The 21,532-nt window shown below is 49.5% G+C and overlaps 6 protein-coding genes across 6 annotated transcripts; 3 read left to right on the forward strand and 3 right to left on the reverse strand.

Annotated features, from left to right (window-relative positions):
* Positions 1 to 130: 130 nt before the first annotated feature.
* EDB82DRAFT_434148 (uncharacterized protein) lies at positions 131 to 3,772 on the reverse strand (the record flags this gene model as incomplete). The annotated part of the gene is made up of 3 exons (XM_025728880.1): positions 131 to 2,166; positions 2,216 to 2,846; positions 2,987 to 3,772. The coding sequence occupies 3 exons, from the start codon at positions 3,770 to 3,772 to the stop codon at positions 131 to 133; spliced, it is 3,453 nt and encodes a 1,150-aa protein (XP_025583203.1).
* A 2,554-nt stretch (positions 3,773 to 6,326) lies between these two features.
* On the forward strand, positions 6,327 to 11,579 carry EDB82DRAFT_450205 (uncharacterized protein). Its single transcript, XM_025728882.2, has 6 exons — positions 6,327 to 8,599; positions 9,280 to 9,440; positions 9,542 to 10,221; positions 10,269 to 10,404; positions 10,457 to 10,794; positions 10,851 to 11,579. The coding sequence occupies exons 1-6, from the start codon at positions 6,538 to 6,540 to the stop codon at positions 11,134 to 11,136; spliced, it is 3,663 nt and encodes a 1,220-aa protein (XP_025583205.2). The 5' UTR covers positions 6,327 to 6,537; the 3' UTR covers positions 11,137 to 11,579.
* A 1,244-nt stretch (positions 11,580 to 12,823) lies between these two features.
* On the forward strand, positions 12,824 to 14,840 carry EDB82DRAFT_509988 (soluble quino protein glucose/sorbosone dehydrogenase). The gene is made up of 3 exons (XM_025728883.2): positions 12,824 to 13,421; positions 13,475 to 14,258; positions 14,304 to 14,840. The coding sequence occupies exons 1-3, from the start codon at positions 13,116 to 13,118 to the stop codon at positions 14,675 to 14,677; spliced, it is 1,464 nt and encodes a 487-aa protein (XP_025583206.1). The 5' UTR covers positions 12,824 to 13,115; the 3' UTR covers positions 14,678 to 14,840.
* EDB82DRAFT_509992 (WD40-repeat-containing domain protein) lies at positions 14,841 to 16,583 on the reverse strand. The gene is made up of 4 exons (XM_025728884.2): positions 16,330 to 16,583; positions 16,200 to 16,241; positions 15,968 to 16,083; positions 14,841 to 15,912 (listed from the first exon to the last, which is right to left on the reverse strand). Exons 1-4 carry the CDS (start codon positions 16,330 to 16,332, stop codon positions 15,156 to 15,158), a joined length of 918 nt encoding a protein of 305 aa, XP_025583207.1. The 5' UTR covers positions 16,333 to 16,583; the 3' UTR covers positions 14,841 to 15,155.
* Positions 16,584 to 16,635: 52 nt separating this feature from the next.
* EDB82DRAFT_277538 (uncharacterized protein) lies at positions 16,636 to 18,372 on the forward strand. Its single transcript, XM_025728885.2, has 2 exons — positions 16,636 to 17,045; positions 17,094 to 18,372. The coding sequence occupies exons 1-2, from the start codon at positions 16,926 to 16,928 to the stop codon at positions 17,997 to 17,999; spliced, it is 1,026 nt and encodes a 341-aa protein (XP_025583208.1). The 5' UTR covers positions 16,636 to 16,925; the 3' UTR covers positions 18,000 to 18,372.
* A 179-nt stretch (positions 18,373 to 18,551) lies between these two features.
* EDB82DRAFT_277533 (uncharacterized protein) lies at positions 18,552 to 21,088 on the reverse strand. The gene is made up of 2 exons (XM_025728886.2): positions 19,770 to 21,088; positions 18,552 to 19,720 (listed from the first exon to the last, which is right to left on the reverse strand). Exons 1-2 carry the CDS (start codon positions 20,990 to 20,992, stop codon positions 18,730 to 18,732), a joined length of 2,214 nt encoding a protein of 737 aa, XP_025583209.1. The 5' UTR covers positions 20,993 to 21,088; the 3' UTR covers positions 18,552 to 18,729.
* Between the last annotated feature and the right edge of the window lie 444 nt (positions 21,089 to 21,532).

The following is a 21,532-nucleotide window of genomic DNA, read 5'->3' on the forward strand; positions in this document are numbered from 1 at the left end:
GTCGCCCGCTTAAAATGGTAATTCGTCAGCACCCAGTCAAGCGCCACATCTATGAACAACACTGTCCCGTCCCAATGCTTGCTTCAATCAAACTCCACTGTTGGAAATGTCTACTCAAATGAGCTTCTAATTATAGCCTCAGCTCCCTAAGGATGTGGTCCGCCATGCTCTTGTACTGCCACGTGTTTCCAGCCATTCGCTTGAACTGAATACCATGTAGCGACAATAGTGGCACCTTGACGATGAAGATTTCAAACTCCAACACCATGCTTCCGCCAAGATCGCTCTGTACTTGAGTGCTCGTTTCTCCTGGGACTTGTCGGGATGGTCCCGCGTTCCTACCAGAGTTGCTATCAAACGAAGTCTCCGAGTTTGAGAAGCTACGGTCTCGATCCGAGCGGCCTGGCGTTCGTGGTGTGGTAGGAGGCCGGTCTGAGTCGCGGAACTCATCCCTTTCTCGCTCGCGGTCGTCTCCTCTCATGAGTCCTCCGAAGCTGAACCGACGCTTATGACCTGGGGTGTTTCCAGGGCTCATGGGTGGATCTTGCACCTTGTTCAGATCAATACTTGGTGAGTGACGACACCTGAATCCACCCTTAATCTCCGTGTAGTCAACGTTCAGTTGCTTCAATACCCGCTTGATATCCGTTCGGATCGCGGGAACCGACTTGCCGGATGTCGTCGACACGCTAAAGAGACCCTTGAGGAAAACTGGCTTGGACAGTTCTGTGTCGTCCAATCGTTCAGTGGACACGCCGCTCTGCTCCAACTCTTGATCCGTTTCTTCAGGAACATTAGCTTCCTGAGCAGCATCCCTTCTCTGCCGGCGATGTTGTATGCTCTCCCTTCTTGCGTGACCAATAGACTTAGCCCTCAAGCTCACAGATCGAGAATGACCATGAGTGCGGCGTGAGCTGGAAGATTCTTCATTCCCTACAGATTGATCAGATTCGTTGGTTGCTGGATGATCCTTCCGCCTTCTCATCTCTGCCGAGTTGACACTGGTCGATCGTCCCAAGCCACTTCCTCGTCTACCCTCCCTGGCACCACCAGCAGACATGGGCGGGCTTAGAAGCTCACCATGCTGGCCTTGGTTGCTGCTAGAACGGAGCTGCGAATCCGATACATCCTCTCTATCACGCCGGCCACGGCGGATGCTGAAGCTCTTTCGAGGTGCCAATGGTGAAGGTTCGGCTGGAGAATGAACCTGCACCACAGGAGGATGTGAACGATCCTTGTCCAGGCGCTCAGGCTCCCTACGCTTGCGTGTGCTGAAACGACGTAGGATACCAGCTGCAGTACCCTCCTTCTTTTGGATTTGTTCAACTCTCGGTTCAGGTGGTGGCGCAGGTGTCTGCTTCGGCAGCTCTGGCATATCGTCTTCGCCATGGGTCCTGGCACGAGGTCTGCTGCGTCCACCAGTGGGCTTTTCGCCTGGCATCTCATAGGCAGAAGAGTTGGTATGAGCTGCTTGAGGTGCTGCGATTTCTGGCAAGGGTTCGGCCTCCCTTGCTTTCTCTTTTTCACGGGCCTCGCGTTCCCTCTCTCGCTCTCTTTCCTTCTCCTCCCTCCTCTCTCGTTCGCGCTCTTTCTCTTTCTCTCTTTCCCGTTCCCGTTCCCGTTCCTTCTCTTTCTCCTTCTCGCGGGACTGGGATGCCGCTGGCGGCGGCACCATATCGGCATGATCGCGATCTTGCTTCTCCTTGACAAGGTAATATATAGATAGAAGGGGACTAAATGCGTTCATAGGGTCGTTCCCAACTTGGAGGGCCTCGGAACTGGGAGCCGACAAAGTATCGCGACTGTTGCCGGAGTTCCTTCGCTTGTAAAAGTCAAAGCCGAATGGCCTCCTCTTCTCGGCATCTTTCGCAGGCGGTGGAAGCTCCTTCTCTCTTTGGTAGAGCTTGATAGCACGCTGATATTCCTCGGATTCGATGATTTTGGTGAGCTGTGCATTGATGCTTTCGGGTGTGCCAAAGTTGAAGCCTTGCATAGCAAGAATTACCTCTGGCTCCAAGGGGGTCGTTAATGGTTCGCGGCTGGGCAGGTAATTATCGGGAGGACCGTTGAAGCCCTTAGCCATCCATGGGTGTGTCAATACTTCCTGCATTGTAGCGCGCTGTTTAGGATCCGTGACAAGCATGCGAGATAAAAGGTGTTTGCACTCTGTAGCTTAATTAGTAATATATATCGAAACAATTCGCAAGAAACATACCGCTTGATAGCCATGCGGGATAATCGACAAGACCCCTCTTAATTTTGGCGTGAAGCGCGGGCATGCTTTGGTCGTCGAATGGCACTTTACCGCAAACTAAGACATAAAGAACAATGCCGAAACTCCAGACATCGACCTCTGGGCCGGTGTACGCTCTTGCCTGCAACAGCTCAGGCGCAGCAAAATAGAGACTTCCACAGAATGTCTTAAGGTGACCCTTGGGGGCGAAGAGGTTGCTGAGACCAAAATCGATAATCTTGATATCGCCTGTCTTGCTGATGAGAATATTCTCGATCTTGAGATCTCTATGCACAATGCTGTTCCTGTGCAAGTAGTCCAAGGCACTTGCGATCTGCCTACTAAACTTTCGGGCTTGTTTTTCCTTAAGCTTGCCATGGGAAATGATATAGTCGAGCATCTGGCCACCGTTGACATATTCGAAAAGCATATACCAATGGTGGTTTGTACGGACAACATCGTGAAGTGCACAGATGTGGGGGTGGTTCAGGAGAGTGCTGATAGCCGCTTCGCGAGCAGTTCGTATTTCCTTGGATTGATCGGCACGCTCTTTGTCGGCGCGAGACTGATGGCCATCATCGGTCGAGCCACGAGGGATGATTTTACAAGCTACCTGTTGAGTCGAACATGGTCAGTATGTGTATGGGAGCTGCATGGATATCGCGATGAGGGGCATATTCATGCGCATAATCGAAGGACGAAATGATTCATAGAAATAATGTAATCGGCCAGAGCAAAAATGTTTAGACATACCTGTTCGCTGCCGTCTTCCTTTCGGGCGAGCTTGACCTTGCCCATGCTACCAGCACCAATGGTCTTGCCTAACATCCATTTTCCAGATTGGGTTGGGATAACCGTACGTGATCTTGCGTGTTTAGAAGTTGAAGCACGGGGTGGCGCGTCGGCATGATTAGTTGAAGGAGCTGCGCTTGCGTGGCTAGTCCCATTACTGGGAGCGCTGGCTGAAGGAGGCATCTCGGGCTGAGGGTTGTGGTTGTTGTTTTTTGAACGAGAAGAAGAGCTCCTTCGATGGGCCCTCGAGGGATCGGGGCCCCTAGTCGGGGGAGGATGTCGATCGTCTTTGCTCGAGGTTCGATTATGCTTTGGGTTTGCGGCTAAGCGTGAGGATTCGTGGTCATTTTGCGAAGTAGATCGGGATGAAGAGGTGCGCTGATGTTGGCTATGATGAGGGGGAGGATGTGAGTTGGCGGCGTTGGAAGTAGAACGAGAGTGAGAGTGGGAATGGGAATGAGAACGGGAGGCGTAGGCCTGGGATTGGGCCTGGGACAGGGACTGGGATTGGGAGCGAGATTGAGATTGAGAGTGTGAGTGTGAAAGCTGGCGGGTGTGAGATTGGTTGTAGTTGGCACCTGTTCCAGTGGACGTGGCTGGTGCAGGCGCTGCTGGGGCCGCTGAAGCGGAGGGAGAAGGGGGAGGAAAAGAAGGAACCCGACTGGAACGACTGGAGCGAGTTGAATGAGTGCGACCAGGACCTCGTGAAGCATCAGCGGCGGCAGAAGAAGCTGTTCTTGTTCCCATGACTGCTATTTTGTATATAAGTACTATGCTGTGATCTGCTGTGATGTGCGGTACGAAGCGAAGCGATGCGGTGTTGTAAGAGATCGGAGAGAGACGGTGTAAAAAAGGCGGGATGTTGATAAAGTAACTGGGTCTCTTTCTGGGGTTTGCTCGAAATGGTAGTGAGCTGTCGTGGAATCAATGCCCAAGTAGGCAGGGAAGACGCTGACCCGACCCAACTCGATTCCAGGTATAATGTCCAGTAATTGTATGAGCTGGAGCTGGAACTGGAGCTACAATGCCAACGCAGGCGTAACGTAGTCGCAAATCCAGTCGCTTGCCGGCAAGGCCCTTGACTTGATTCTTTTGCTGGCCGAGTACGACCTAATGACCAGAGTGAAGGGCGGACAGATAAAAAGACCAGAATTACTTAGTCCCTGTGGTGATCTGAAGGTTCAGTTCTTTAGTTGCGATGACGATGTGTTTGATCCGATACTGCCAACTGCATAAGAGACTACCTAGGTAAGGCACGACAGGCTCAAGTACTGACCAGAAAGCACCTGGAAGAGTTAGGCTCAATGCGAAGTGAAGCAGCGCTATATGCAAAACGTAGATGGATGGCACAAGAGGCAAATGTCGATAGGCGCAAGTATCTTGATTGAGTTGTATGCCAAGATAGTGTAGAGAGACTGAGCGTCTCTAGAGAGTAAAACAACCAGCAATCGAAGGAAAACAACGCAAAGATGCAAGTGAACAGGTAAGAATGTGCAAGGGAAGAAGTCAGAGCTTTTCACCCTGACAAGCAGATTTAGTAAGAGGACAACGGCGCAATGTCCGTCTGGTTTGTCCAAAGAACAAAAGCCCAGTTGGGGGGCAGGTTTGGCTAATGGAGATGGATATCGTACTATGTATTATGGACTGTAGCTAAAAATGACTTGGTCTGAAAGCGCAGCACACACAGCGCAACACGCAGGACATCACAGCGAAGCAGAACAAAGTGCAGCAGCGGTATGTCCCATCTGCTCACCTCTCTCACTCAAGAGGCTTGGAGGCCAAGGATACACCTGGATGTATGCATGCAAGTTGCCGAGACTTTACCACCAGTCCAGCTGTCTTTGATCTAGCACAGCAGGCCATCTCAATCGTTTCAGGGGACTTTCCACTTAGGTCACAGGTAGCTTCAACTTTCCACCAACAGTCAAGTCTTGAGTGGAGATGAGATATCTCGCTCTAGCTGAGCTCTCATTTCGCAGACCGTTAGTAATGGATCTAGTCTATAAGCTTGACGGCATAGTTGGAGCCATCCGTCTGTTTAATTCTACTTGACTAAGGTTTTGAGGAGAGCCTCAATCAGACCTGCAGTAGACATTGTGGCTTCTCATTCGATCGATAGCTCCACGATATCAATATCTGCACCGTTAAGTTACCGTACCTACCAAGCCAAGTTCCCTGTTTCCAGCAACACCAATGCCAAGCACAATATCCGACGTCAGCTACCAGTAGAACGCTGCATCTCTGACCTGCTAAGTGGATCTGCCACAAAGTGCTGCAAATTTACGTGGCTAATTAAACGAGGGGTTGGAGGCTGGGGTTCAGAAATGGGAACCAGGTTTAGATCTCGTCTCCTTTTGAGGCAGCTGTGTCTTGAAAGTCGCATTGCCTGTTCCAAAGAGCTCAAAGAAGCAAAATCGAAGCAGCCACACGACGGATAAGCGCATAGCATCTTACGGGCTGTCCCTGAAGGGATCAGAAGACATGGCTACCAAAAGCAGAAGAGACAAAATTAGCCAGTCACGTTAAACCATTTGAGACCATGATATCAGATTCTTTGTTTCTTTCAACCTATATCTGAGATGTCAATTTTTCTGTTACCCCTTGCATTGTGTAATGTGCCGGTGGATAGGATACGTTGTGATGCAGCACAATGCATGTCTGTGTTCACATCAGCCGGCAATCAATGATATGCCAGCCTGGTCTTGCTATAGGCAAATGTCAGCCACCGCACCCAGAAGGAATGCCAAGACTCAATCTGAGCCGAGTGTTCCTCTTCCAGTGACAGACAGACAGAAATAAACGCAATAGTTATCCCTCTACGGTTAGAGGTGTCGGTCAGACTGAAACAACTTTGGTGAATAGACATGTTTGAATGCTTCTTAGTATTCATCATGAGAAATACTATGACGTCTCTCTCCGATTATGTCATGACTTGTTTTGGGCAACTGTACGCAGCAGGTCTTGGAGTTGTTTCAAGGCTGCTCTGCGAATCGCATTCCTTCACAGCGATGCTCGATTGACAATTTTCACTCGCGTGTACTTGCATTGGTACCCGACGTTGGAGAAACTTTGGAGGGCTGGAGTTGCACAGAAACTCTCCAAATTTGATAGAACCCCCTGTCTTGAGGTATCCCACCGGGGCCATTGAGTTTAGCAAGTTGACAGCCAGGCTAGTGGCTTACAGAAAGGCTAGTCCCCAAGCTATAGAGTACAGAAATAAACAGTCTATGATCTCGGTCTAAATCGCACAATATGACTTACTATTTTCGCCGCTCATGTTTCCAGCAGCCAATCTTTCAGTCACCCTGACGGACAGGGAGCTAACTTTGTTGTTTATCGATAAGGCCAATATAGACGTTGCGACAGTAGTCGCATCAACTTAGCGATTCGCATCATCTTCGTCACAAACTCTGTGGTCATATTCGAGATCTTCGCGTCTTTACCCCAGCGAGTTAGAGCGCTCATTTTAATGCTTCTACGGCCATTACACGATACGCCAACATCTCAGTCCCATGTCATATAAACGCTCCCGCGCAACCTACGAAGCCGATTTCCATGCACCCTTCGCAACATTCGGCACTCCTCTCCCCGATGACCCCGAAGCCCGAGACGATGGCTCGTTCGTTCCAGTGTGGAAACAGGAGGTGAGGGATGAGAGGGGAAGGAAGCGACTGCATGGCGCGTTCACTGGAGGATGGAGTGCAGGATATTTCAACACTGTTGGATCCAAAGAAGGATGGACTCCGTCTACATTCGTCTCGAGTCGAAACAACCGACAAAAAGACGGCAAAGCCCAAGCACAGCAGCGACCAGAAGACTACATGGACGAAGAGGATCTTGCCGATGCCGCAGAAGCTCAGAAAGTACAAACTTCTCAGGCATTTGCTGGTCTCGGTTCTTCCGACCAGGATACCAACGCTGGAGGATTAATGGGTTTGCTGAGAGCTGAAGGTGACACCATGGGCCTGAAGTTGCTACGGCGCATGGGCTGGAAGGACGGACAAGGCATTGGTCCTAAGATCCGAAGAAGTGCCCGGCTTGATACCGAACAAAAGAATCCCGAAACCGCCGAAACGCATTTGTTCGCACCGGATAATGCTGAAATGATTCGATTTGTCCGCAAGAGCGATCGGAAAGGATTGGGTCACGACGGCGAAGCCAGGTTGACGAGCCTCAAAGCGATTACAGCTGCAGCCGACGACGATGACGACGACGACAGTAATAGCTTCGATACCTCCATCCAAAACACATCTTTATTTTCTTCACAAAAATCGAAGACGAAACCAGCGCGCGGTGGAATAGGAGTGGGTATTCTAAACGACAATGGATCCGATGAAGAAGACCCTTACGAGATGGGACCCAAAATCCGGTACAATCGCGTCGTCGGAGGTGACAAGAAAAAGAAGAAGGCAAAGAAAGCATCCGCTGCAATTAATCCTGCACTGAAAAACGCCCCTGTCTTCGTGTCTCGATCAGCTCGAGCTGGCAATGGTCTCGGGAGGTGTCACGATGGGCGATTGCCGCTTGATGGTTTCGTACTAGCCAAAATTACAAAGGATTTGTGTGATCTTCTCTTGGAGTATGCGCCGCCTCCAGTCCCAGAAGGATGGGTATCGTCCAAAACATCCTCAGACCAGGCCAATCCTTCGGACTACAAATCGACAGCTGATGCCGCGAAAGCATCCACCCATGACGCAAAGTCGAGGGCTGCACTTCTCGGAGAAAAGAGCTTGCCAGGGAAGTCTATCTTTGACTTTATAAGCAGCTCGGCACGCGATCGACTTGCTACAGCATCTGGGAATAAGAATCTCCCGCAAGGCTTGGGAGAAATACCCGAAGGCTATGCTATGTCAGAGGAGGAAAGACAACAGGCAGTTTGGGACCAAACGCCCAAGCTAGACCGAGACACAGCCATCGCAGCGATCTCACGAGGCTCATCCGGGCCTTACGCAGACAACGAGGAGAAAAAAGCACGTTATAGGACCTACTTGGAACACTTTGCGACAGGCAGTCAACCATTGCCATACAAACCTCAAGGCATGGGTTACGATGACTTTGCAAGAGAATTATCGGAATTCCATAATTGTGCCAGGATATTTAAACCTATGACAGGGTTTATGGCATCTCGCTTTACCACAGCTAAGAAGCCATCAACCGTCTCAGCAAACGAACCCGAGGCGGACCTATTATCAAAGCCAGAGCACAAGGTGACTGATCCAGCAGAAGATGCAGCTAAGATCGGCATGTACGGCAAGATGACTCGTACAGTCCAGGACTTTTACCCTACCAGATTGCTGTGCAAACGATTCAATGTTAGGCCGCCAGCACATTCTCAGCCAGATCCACAGACGGGAACTGGTTCTGGCCCAAGAAATCATGAAGATTCAAGACCTATGGATGATGTCGAAATCAATTCGAGGTCACTGAATGTGGATATCCAAATGATCGAGGGCGCCCCTGTAGGAACTGTGCCACCAGCTCCTGTGCCTGAACCGGCCATTAACCCAGACAAGAACGAAGCAGTAGAAGGGAAGACAGCGCATGATGAAGTCCTTCGAGCAATTTTCGGAGATAGTGACAGCGAATAGACCGCTCCTGATTACAACATACTAATAAGTTAAATGGCAAAAGAAGACGTGCTTGCAACAACTTTTGCTACTTGAATTCATATATCAGATACCTGCGTCCAGATCAATAGATGCCAAGGATATACTCCGTATGCATCGGGTAAATGATGGGACTAGGTTTGATGGGACCTGTGATGTAAATACTGTTTAACCGAAAAGTCTTAATATTAATCCCGTGGCCTAGATGATTATTGACCTCGAAATAAAGACAGATCATGTTGGAGGGACTTTACATAATATCCCAAAAGGATGTATTTATACGGTCACTAGCATTTATTTGACCCCATTCTTTGAGATGTCAATGTTTTCAACCTCCATTCGATCGGCCTCTCAATCTTAAACATGGAAGGACGCCAAGGGTCGAGCTTACAACTCCAGCGCCTCTAGCGCCTCACCTCCACTTGGACTGAGCGGCTAAGACCCTGCTGGTAGCACGTAGAGACCTCTGATTGGACCAGTCAACTACAACGCGGGGCTCCAATTTAGTGTCACTCTGCCACTGAAGCTCGGGGGCTCACTTCAGGGGAGCAGCCGTCGAATGAGGAATCGCGTTGCTCGCTGTTCTGAGGACCAATGTGAACCTCACTCACGCATCACATCACATCGCCATATCTCCATCACTTATAGGGAGACCTTCACGACGCGACGAGGCCGCACTTCCGATACGACAGCGAACGAAAATTTTCTCCATTCGCCTGTTGCGCTTAATTTCCGCCCTCAATCAACGTTTCAACTCTATTGTTAGACTGTTTACCACATCAACCACCTACTCAGCCGTCTTGGAACCGGTGAACTACCTGCATCTTTGATCGACCGCTCTTCTCCTTTTCGTCCCTTTGCCGATTTGGAGAGGCCCTTTGTCTTGAACAAACCTGTGCCCTCATAAAAGGAAACCGCCATCCTGTCTGAATTTCAGGAACTTGGAATTGGACCATCTACGTCCTTGGACAACAAGACACCATCACCTGCCTCGTCAAGACCGCCAAGCACGCGCACAACTTCAAGCCATCATTGCGAACCGACTCCCGATAACCTAAAATCCGCCAAAGAGCCGGAATCTCACATTCTTTCAAAGTGCGAGCAGTCTCCACCGCCGCAGTATCCCTCCTCCGAACCTTCAACCTCGCGCCCTCCCCCCTTCTCGTCGCTCTTTACCTCTCCGACCAACAACGCTCACGAGCGCTCCGACAAATTCGTCACCTTTACTTCTCGTTCTCCTTGTGAAGCAGAGGCATCAGGATCCGCCGCGCCAGCATACGAATCTTCTTCTCCAAGAGAAGCGCTTCCGTTTGACCCAGACCAAATCACTACTGCATTTCGCGATCCAGTCGCGGAAACCAAGCGCGCACTTCCTCGGGATACCAAGGGAGATTCTAATCGAAAGGACGAGGACACAGAACCGCCTCCGGCTTATTCAGAAGAGGGCGATAGTCCCCTTGCCGCATTCTCTTTCCTAATGGCTGCCGCAGGAGGAGCTTCAAGCATCATCACCCAGGTGCAACAGGGCGGGCCGCCTGTTGCCACTCTGGGAGATGTTGGTGCTGACGAAACAATTGCTATGGACCTGAGGTGAGCTTCTTGCGCTGAATTCAGTCGCTGATACTAATTCCAAATAGGGGTACAAGGTTTTATCTCTCCAGGGATGAATTGCTCACTTTACCTGAGTTTGTTCTTCTCTCTTTGTTCCCCAATGGTTTGTTTCCTGAGGGTCAAATGGGCGGTTTTTCTGACGGCGATGCCGTGCAAGTAGACGTAAGCCAATGCCCTTCTTATTGTAGCAAACTCGTTGACTCACCGAGACTAGTACGACCCAGCTTCGCTTCAGTACATGCTTGATTTCTTCAGGGACGTCGCACAGTCTATCCCCACAGATGGATCACCAAGTGCTTCGCAAGACGAGGATACACCATCTCTTGGTACATCTCGTGACGACTCTAAGCGAGCCGGTATCATTGTACTCCGTGAGGACCTTGACTTTTACGCTATCCCTCCCCGACCAGACATTGGTCAGCTTGATATGATTGCCGTGAAACGGGCAGCCGCAGAGGCTTTGCAGCAACAGTCTGGCATCTTTTCCGGACTCAAGCGAAGTGACGAGCCCGGTACTACTGAGGCCCATCTTATTGAAATGTTGACAGCAGGGTGAGTCAAGTCCGCATGAACTTGTTTCGAAGTAACGAATACTGACCTATTATAAGTGGTTTCAACCACGACGACCGATGGGGTCACCGTGCTGGCGAGCCTAACAAGGCTGTCATTTGCAGTTTGGCACTTGCCCGTCTGCGCAGCGATATCCGGGGCAACGAGATGGGTACCAACGCCGTTGGCATGGCCCAGAAGCTTCTCCTCTTCTGGCGCAAGCCCGCCCGACGATGCTGGTGGGAAGGTGTTGAACTCGAGAACGTTGCTGGTGTCGAGGGCAAGCTCAAGGTCTGGATTCGAAGAGTATGGACCCTTGAGATGAGTGTTATTGGCCTTCGTTAAACCATCATGTTCCGCATTTCTCTCCTCGAAAAACGTATAATTGTTACCCTCTTTCTTTTTTGTCTATCACACTTTGTGTAGCTTTTGTTTTTTTATCCCCCCATTCCCTCCCACATTTTCACTATTTCCTCCATCCAACTAGGCTACTACCCATTGTCTTTTTTCTCTTTTTCTGTTTTACACCATTTCATCCTGCGATCAAAGTTGGCGGAGGTTGGCCCCCATGAACTTGGCCAGATGCAAAAAAGGCACATACGTGGAAAGGAAGAGAGGGTTTTTGATCCATCGAGATTCACAAAGGGCGGGCGTCAGGGTGCCATTGGAATGTTGGGAGTTTCTTTGCAGACCTCCCATCTGTCTTTTCTTTTATGTTTGATATACAGTACAGAGATAATTTAACTACTCAAAGACATGTGTATATTCCTCCTACGCGGAGTTAGGTCCAGTTCCGTACTAGATGTGTGATGTTTTGGGAGGTCTTCTCAACTCTATGACGTCTTTCATGATGCTCCTTGAACAAGAACAATGGCTTCTTTCTTATAAAGGCGAGCGATGTTCCATGATCCCACGAACCCTCTTGGAGTAATATCCTTGGTTACATCTAGGCCAGGAGTTCCTTGAGAGGACAACATCGCGTAGTGGGTAGCAGAAAAGTTGACATTTAAGCTTTATGGTACAAAAACGAATCGCCTGTAGGTATGCATCGCTTGTCATGCTACTATCAAATCACGAGAAGGCCTGGCAGGAAATCATCATGAATATACAATGGTGAGATGCTGGCTGTACAGAGTAAGTGTTTCGGAATTAGGACTGTCTTTGCTGATTGTCTTACATATTTCACCCATTCTCTGAATTCAGAAGATGCCCTATTTGTGAGCATCCACGTCTCAGCATTGTCATCAAGAGAGCATCGAAGCTTACGCAGTAATCATTGGACATTCAAGATGCTTACTTATGTGAAGGTCTTTCAGTCGTCCATTGTTTAGTGACAGGCTGAATATGCTGCGCACAATGTGTTTCGAAAGCAAAGCTTGGGAAGACATAACGCCTTGCTATACCACGATTCTAATAATAGAGTCAACATAGCGTATACCAAATGTTTAAAAGTTTGAAGGGAGATGGCGTGTTGTGGCACTTGTACGAATAATATAGTTTGGTACCTGCATAATACGATTTGGCGGCGTTACACTCACAATATCAGGATCACTCGGCACTAAGATATGTATTGAACTGGCACGAATTCTGGTAATTCCTGAATTTTATCATGGTAGTCTGGAATTGTCAGGTTCTGTATCGACGGGCAAAGACCTACTGGTATATTGTTGAGCTCTTGAACTCGCAAGCTCCGGGCAGTGCCTGCAGATCATTGCTCGCTCAGTGTCTCGTTCCTGCATGGTTTCTAGGCATCCTACAATTAGGAACGAACGGAACTTGATGAACCGTGACATCCGTATTTCTCCAAGAGGAGTTCGTATCTCGAGAGTTGATCAATCCTGCCATTTTTATAATACCAAGAAATATCAGTTCCTCATCGTACTCGTATATAGCACAGCCTCAAACATTTGGGTTAGTACATTGAATCAAGCATTTTAAGTTAAGAGCGATCTGGGGTAAATGGGCAGGATCAGCCGGGATCGACCTGCCGACCTTCCTTTCATTGGGTCATTCAGGTCTGCACCTTCTTGGCCGAGGCATCAATGACATGTTTGTCTCTCTTTCCAAGGGTCCTTCCTCACTTTTCATTCCCATCTCCAACTTATTCCTTGCTTTGGCTTCGCTTCATCTTCATCTTGTTTCTTTCACTTCCACTCTCACGATCACGTTTACGATTCACGACTATTTCCATTCATTCTTTGATACCCATTCGCATACGATTATTCACATCATTTGTACAACTCCATATTTTGCCTGCTTCCAAAAACCCCAAGTCCATCACATTTGCTTCCTGATTCCCCGACGTCATTCCCCTCACCGTTACAATGGCGCCGATCCTCCGCGTTACCGCCACCACATTGGCTTCAACGCTTCTCTTCTCTCTATCTTCAGCCCAGGATTGCAAATTCCAAACCCTCAAGACATCATACCCATCCCCCGTCACTGCCGAGAATTGGAGCTATGGCCTTGTTGCCAACGAGCTTAGACGGCCCCGAGGCATTCTGTTTGACAGCAAGGGTGCCCTCATTGTCATAGATTCTGGAAATGGTATTCTCCATTTCGAACTCGAGGATGGAGGAGGGACATGCCTGCAGGTCAGGAAGAAGACAACCCTGCTCGAACAGGACAACGTGAGTCAGCTAAACATTTCCCAATTTGATTCAAACTGACCGAACATGTCTAGTTGAATCATGGTCTCGCCATCTCCAAAGATGGCCGAACTCTCTATGCTTCTTCGTCCAATGATGTCTTTGCATGGTCCTACGACCCGTCAAAGGTTACCCTCAACAACTCTACAGTCCAGACCTTGGTCACCAACATGGCAAATAGTGGCCATACTTCACGCACCCTACTCATCTCAGACAATAATCCAGATATGCTTCTTGTGTCCCGTGGCAGTGCTGGCAATGACGACCGTGGAGCCGAGGATCAAGAGACCGGCCGTTCCCAGATTCGTGCATTTAACATATCATCTTTCACCAGTGGCTCTGACAAGAAGCCCGAACCCTATGATTATCTCGATGGCCGTCGACTTGGTTGGGGACTCCGTAACTCGGTAGGCCTGGCAGAGCATCCCGAGACCGGTGGCATCTTCAGTGTCGAGAACTCGGCTGATCAGCTCCACCGCAACGGTGAAGACATTCACAAAGACAACCCTGGTGAAGAGATGAACTTCCACGGCTATCTCAACGGATCCCGAGAACACCAGGGCGGCAACTATGGCTACCCTCATTGCTACACACTCTGGTCTACTGACGACTTCCCCAATCGTGGTAATCTCAAAGTTGGCGACCAGTTTCCTGCTGATCGACAGTCTCGTCAAAATAAGGACGATACCAATCCTACCGACCAGGAGTGTAATGCGGATTATGTCGCCCCAGTGCTGGCATTCCAAGCTCACACTGCACCGCTCGACATGAAGTTTGACGAGGAGGGCAATACTGCCTATGTTTCGTTCCACGGAAGCTGTAAGTCACCACCATCCTGAAACCTATCCTATCTAACATCGTCAGGGAACCGTGAACCTCCAGTTGGGTACCAGATTTCTGAAGTAGCTTTTGAAGATGGTCAACCAAAAGACTCATCACGAAGCAAAAGCGCTGCCACACCCATCATCTACAACGAAAAGCTGTCTAACTGTCCTGACGATTGCTTCCGTCCTGTTGGTTTGGCATGGGACCCACAAGGACGATTGTGGTTCAGTTCTGACAAGACCGGCGAGATCTTTGTCTTGAATCACAAGAAGGAAGACTTTGACGGCGCCTCTAAGGGCGACGACAGCGATGACGACGATGATAATGACAACTCGGCATTTTCTCTGCGACCTGGCTCTGCTGTATTGATTGTGACAATGGCAGCTGTCGTCATGGGAGGATTCCTCGCATAAGAGAGCAGTGTACTTGAAGTACTGGTTGCCGAGGTCTTGAAGGGATGGGTGAGAAGAGTTATGCGGCACTTTGGTTTGGAGCGCGTGTTTCATTCGGGGCAATCCGATATTATTACAGTGTATAGATTAACCTAATTCATCATTGCTTAAATTCATAACTCTATGCCCATGAGCCAACAAAGCTTGCCTCTCGCCTTACATCGTCATCGTGCCTGTTTTGATAACAATCGGCTTCAGCCCCCTTGTTACCCACAACTGGCGTCTTCTATAGTATCTAGAGGGTAGCAGAATAAGCTTTAGGTTACAAAGGAAATAGCCCAAGAGAAGATGAGTATAACCAAGCTACAGACTCGCATCTTCACGTCTCGTTCAGTATTGGGTTTAAGTGGCCATAGCAAGATAATCACCCTTTTGTTTGCCTTGAACGCCTGGCTCTCCTATTTGTATCCATCAACGTGTTGTTGTACGTAACCATACTCTATTCCTCAATAGTCTTAACACACTCCCACTCACCCCGTAGGTTCTCCTTCCACAATGACACCTTGTTGTCCTGGCCACTGACTGCCAGCACGTTACCGCTAAGCGACCAGCTGACTCGCCACACAGCCGCCTCAAAGGGAAGAACCTTGGATTCCCACTGAGTAGGGCTTGAAGGATCAGATGTCCAGATGCGGACAGTCTTGTCCTGGGAGGCGGAGGCGATGTAAGACTTCTGGAGGACAGTAGGAGACCAGGCAACATCTCGGACCCAGTCGGTGTGACCGGTCAGGGGCTCGCGCTCCTGCTTGTAGGTCTGAGAAGCAGGGTCAAAGGCCCAGATCTTGAGGACGTTGTCGCTACCACCAGTGACGAATCGACGGTTACCAGTAGCACCAGGGCCAGGAGCGCTGCTAACAATGCTGCCGGGGGTTGTAGCTGGGGCCCAAGAAACGGAGTTGACGCCGAGACCGTGAGCGGCAAAGGTGGTGTGGTCGATGCTGTTGTCCTTGAACTCGAGAACGCTGACATTGCCGTCGGAAGAGGCGCATGCTAGCAGGCAGCCAGCCTCGTGGGGAGACCAAGAGACGATGTTGACCGAGGCCTTGTGTAGGGGAAAGTCGTAGATTCGCTGCCATCCGTTGCTCTGTCCACCCTGCTCCTTCCAGATGAAAACCTTTCCATCGTAGCCAGCCGATGCCAGGATGTTGCCGTACTTGGGATGCGCCCAGGCGACACACCAAACAGCACCCTCATGACTATTGATTCCTCCTGGTCAGTTATTGTTTGTGGTCTGGCGAGTGCTGTACTCACCCCTTCAGAGTCTCGACCAATCGCTGGGTCTCGCCCTCAATCTCAAAGATCTTGATCGTCTTGTCGCCAGAGCAAGTAGCTAGCTTGCGGCCGTAGTAGTCGAGGACAGCGTCATGCTGGAGAAGCTGTCAGTGTAGCTCGAGATGGGAGGAAGCTTGGTTGTGTATGTGATCAAAAGCTATACGATGCATCGTGCAGCTCCCAATCGCATTATTCGAGGGGTGGAACGTACAATCATGTCCTCATGACCGGAGTTGGAGATAACTTGCGCCGACTAAAGGGGTGGGGAGTTAGCTTTACTGTAATCAATATATCTAGATATTGATCAAGACAAGTGGGTTTTCGTTGGGTAGAGAACATACCATTTTGTTTGATTTCACACCAGAGTTACAGCGCAAAAAGAAACAATCAGAAGAGGGATGACTTATAAAAGGTGGCTACTATCAGAGGACACGATACCGCCCATGATCTGGAGCTATCGCGCGCCAGACCGTGGCGGTGGTGACAGATGGCCAAGCTGAAGGTCACGTGAATCGATACGTGATCTCATCGTCTATTCGCCAACCCCCACTTACCGCTTTTGTTCCCGAGCGGTAGAGGCAATACGTACCGAAAGTTGATGTAGCCTCGGTCGCAAGCTTCCCCGGACGCTACAGTAGCCGTTATGTATTCGATCACGAGCCATTGACTGTCCTGCTTTTGGAATCTGGGGAAACGGTACTTTCTTGGATTATTCATCTTCAAACCTTACGTCTCATTCGTCTTTTTTACTTTCGACATTGTACTTTATTACTTGTCTATATACACACCATTATCTATTGCGCATTCTCTCGAACCATCTATCATCTACTTGTGTTGTTCTACTCGCGCCGCCACTAGAAACAAACACCCCGCCTAGACCGAGGCATACTACTTGGATACCAACATCTTGACGACATACCCATACATAGATACAATCATGGCGGACGCTTCATGTAGCGGCGGTACTCCCTTCAAGCGACTCATCGATCACCAGGCCCGAGATGTCAGCCATCATCAGGACCGGCTCATAGATCGCAACGGTCCCCAAGGCCATGCTGTAAGTGCAAGCATGATATTCTACAAGATTACAAGCTGAACTCTTAAGTCCTTCAGATCTACACCACAGCATATGCAAGGCGCGGATGGCTTCGGCGCATTCATGGATGGCCCATCAACCCTTCCAGGAGTTCCCCAGCATCACCACGCAGCGGGAAGATTAGCAGCCCATGCTGCCGTTCTTGAACAAGGACATCCACATGCATTCCACGCCGCACAGCCATCGCACTTTAATCAAGCGCATCACTCCCCTTCAGTAGATACGAGTAACTGGGCATCCGACTTTAACCGCTTCGCAAACCAGTCGCAGCAGCGACAACCTATCCAGAATGGCTTCTCTCAAGCCGCGCCTCAAATGCACCAGCCGACCCCTCAGATGAACTTCCACACCGCATTCATGCAACCCAACAATGATTTCGCGCCCATGTATGGCCAGTCTACCGGTACTTTCATGGACAATACCACAGCACCGATACAAGAAGCTGGTTTCGACGACGAAATGTCAAAGTGGATGGCAACAAACGGTGGCGGGGGTATGGAAGAAGTAGACGCCATGATGGACAAGATGGCTCGCGAACTAGAACTCAACGACGCAGCGGTAGCGCAAGCCGAAGCCGAACGTGCCTCACAAGAGGAAACCACCGTCGAGCCAAGACTAGAAGCGAATCCTCTCAAACTTGTCTCTGATGACATCGGCAATCTCTCCATCGAGGCAGAACGAGAGGCTATTCTTCAAGAACCCGAACCCGCCGAGACTGTCAAGACGAAGTCCGAAGTCGCAGACGCTGCTGAACGACTACTAGAATCAGTCGAGCACGAAGATGGCGAGAAGTGGAAGAATTCGGTATTCTTGTCTCTTATGCGAGATTTCCGCGATGGGAGAAAGGATATTATCGACAATGAGATTCGCGAAACACCTGAGAACGAGACGAATATTGCGAAAGACGACCAGTGACAACTTTTGAATCACCGCGAAACCAACAGAGCTTCTGAGCAGGATTTACAGCGTCAGAATACCTTGGAACATGCTTCAGGGAATCTTACCCCTTATCAAGACGAGTTGACGTCGCGATGGGAAGTTACGCCAATGTTGAGCAATGGAACTGAGGAGCCTGTGCCAACACATGGTTCTTGTATTGAGCAGCTCAGTCGGACAACGTTCTAAACTATCATCTACAATGATAACCAATGAGATCGAGGAATGAAACAATGAACAATATATGGTTCATATATATAGGATATAGGGGCCGAGTCCATATAATACATCATTTTGAATACAAGAGACTTAGTAACACACTTCAGTTTTAAAAACAGTGTTTGTATAAACATGCACAAAAAAGACAAGCAAAAGATGATGATAGTTTGATTTAATTCAGAAAAAGCATTTCTTTTCGTAAGCCGCCAGTCGCTCCTCTAACTCCAAATATTCCCATCCCTTCATTTGTAACCCAAAAATGCAATCCGTTACGTTGTCATCGCGTCTCCCGTGATGCATTCTTGAATAATGACAAAAACGCAATGGCGCGTACACGATGTAAGTTAGATATAAGAAAATCGTGCAATCCAAACCCCAACCCAGTCTTGTATGCATAACGCCATGTGATATCGAAAGAAAAAGAGAAGAAAAAAGATATCAAGAGCAATCTGTGTTCTTGATCATGACTCATTCGTGATGAGTCGACGCTCTATTGAGATTTCCATATACAAGCGCAATCGGTAAGTGCTGGACTTGTCCGTCTCATTAGTTGTGGAAGAGATCGCTTGCCCTTGCCGGTCCATGTAAGCTCCAGCCCAGAGATAAAGTCCTCGTCCTCATCTTCTTGAATAGTCATTGTGATTCTTGTGCCATTCCTAATGAGCGCCGTCGCGTTGGTTCCGTCGCCAATCACTTCGTATTGAGTGCATGTGGCTACCGAATCTTCGTCCCAGAGAAAGCGGCGCTCCATCATTTTGTAAACATGAGGGTAGACAGGAAGTTTCCAAGCATCCCAAGCGGTTGACTCAGTCGCATAGCTGTTCTCTGTCGTGGTAGAAACGCCACCGCTTGTTGTCGGGGTTGGGTGGTATCCAGTGGCGGTTTCGTTAGGATAAATGAAAAATTCGATAACGGTGTTTGGCCAGGTACAAATCCAAGGTTGTTCGCCCACCTTGGCATTCATTGGCTTGTTCTTGAATCGATGGAATGAGTTGTAATCTTCGTAATCACCACCATCTTCATCCCAGCCTCGCTTCTCCAACTCGCCAAGCTTCTTGTCTGATACGATGACGGTTTTGTTGTATGTTGTCCGTAACCACCAAGCAGGACCGCGTGCAACATCAGTTGTGTCGTTAACCAACTTCATAGCAACAGTACTGATACTTGGCGGTTGGGCGCCCCAAGGAAATGGGTATTTGTCATCGTCAATGGCCCTGAGTGTCAGGTTGTAGGAGATTTCGGATTCGTTCTTAGGGTCCGAATCTTTCAAAACCTGAATCGACCAAAGGGGATAAATGATGTCGCAGGACCAAGCTGATGATTGTGTTGTGTCATTAAAGCAAGCGCTATATCCCTGGGGGCTAGGGTCAATGTTGGGAAGGGCAAAACGGCCTGTTGCCATGGGTGGTAAATCGCTAGGTATAATTGTCAAGATTTCAGGGTCATATGTTGTTGGAGTAGGAGGTGATAAATATTTGTTACTAAAAAGTTAGCATAAAAGTCATGTCAGATCGTCGGTATAGAACTTACTCGTCAACGTCAGGGGGCGGAGGTGGGTGATTTTTAGTTAGCATCGTCCCAATCACAGCACCCATGATAATACCCATCAGAATAAGACCAACAAACAGGAGACATATGGCCCAGTAAGGCACGATCCCGCATAGCTTCTTCTTAGCCCGCCGTTGCCATTTGTTGACGGGAGGTTTCTCAGAAAGTCCAGCGGCAGCACTATTGATGTCATGTGAACTGTTGTCTGAAGAGTTGGCGCTTCTCACAGAAGGCCGGGTCCTCGGCAAAGCCAGGTCGTCATCAGTCGAAGAGAACTCGGGGTCGCGAGTTGCGATTCCAATTCCACCGGCACCGGGTATTTGAGCAACTGGTCCTTCTCTAATTGGGGAGGATGGTTCCGACACAGGAGATACTGGGGAAACAGGTGCTTGTGCGGTTGGCCTGGGCACATAGGCGTTGTCTGGGTATCTTGTGTAAGGTGGCAGTTCTTCTGTGTGGCCCAAAGGGCCTACTAAATCTCCTGCCTCTTCTCCATCTGGTCCTATTTGCCGCTGGTATGTTGTCCCTAAACCGTTGAATCCGACTGGGATTGACTGACTGCTACTCTCGCCGGAAGTAGTGTTTTGCGTATAAAGCGCATATGGGTGAGCCGGGCCTTGAGCTCCTTGATAAGGCCGATCATCTGGTATGATTGCATTGGCGGCAGTAGAGGTTGTAGCCATGCTCATTGTTCGTTGGGGGTACATGTTGTATGGGTGTGAAGGACCAGATGGGCCAGTATAAGGGCTTTCGGCACGGATGACAGGGGCGTCTGATGATAAGCTGGGGTTGTTTCGTACATGAGATCTATCAGCCATGGTCGTGCCATCATTTCGGAGAGCGAGAGAGTCGTGGTTTCGGTGCGGTTTTGAGATACTGGAAGGTCGGTTTCGAATAGCAGGTGTGATCTCTGATGATGAACGGGGCGCGATAGATTCCTCGGATGACTTTGCGGAGGTTGTTGGTTGTGAGAAAGACTCGGTCGGGGATAATGGAGGTTCATGTTGAGCACTCGAGTTTGGTGTCGGGTTCGTGTTTGAAGAGGTGGTGGTATCAGTAGGTCGGAATCCGTCCGCCACCATCATGGCATTGAGGTCATAGTCATCTTCGATAACAGCACTACCCGCTGATAGCCTTAGAGAACGCGATCGTCGGGTCGAAGAGCGACGCGAGGCGGCAGAGATCTTGCTGTCGTTGGGATCCATGGCGTGATGAAGAAGTAGGCTAGGGCTTCGAGCCAGAGACGCCGGTAAGGGCGTGCCCTAGAGGTGGTGAATTAATTATCGAGCGTTGAAGTCGAGGTTGTTGTCCTAGAGGTACGATCTGGTTTGGTTGGGAGAGCGGTCGGCTGGTCAATGTCGAAAGGGAGGCCAGTTTGAGTTGGAATGCGAGCGGTATTTAGCGAAACGAGCGAGATTCTGATTCGATAGAGATGAAATTGGGCGCGTCGAGCGTTATCGAGAGTTCGGGATGATGAGCGAAGGTTTTCGGGTTGAAGATGTCGACGAGTTGATTGAATGATTGACAGATTGAATTGTTTAGCCGTTTGGTTGAGATGGATGGATCGATGGATGAATGGGGAATGGGTATGAATGGATGGGCAGGAAGTGCAAAAAAGCCAAGAAAGAGAAAGCGGGTTTCGAGAGGGAGCGAGGGAGCGACTGAGTGGCTACGCGGGAGCAAGAGGGAGAGAGCGGGCCAATAATAGACAAGAGGCGCCATGCCATAGAGGGTCCCTCAGCGGG

Source organism: Fusarium venenatum, assembly GCF_020744135.1.
Source record: "Fusarium venenatum strain MPI-CAGE-CH-0201 chromosome Unknown EDB82scaffold_3, whole genome shotgun sequence".
Taxonomy (NCBI): Eukaryota; Fungi; Ascomycota; class Sordariomycetes; order Hypocreales; family Nectriaceae; genus Fusarium; species Fusarium venenatum.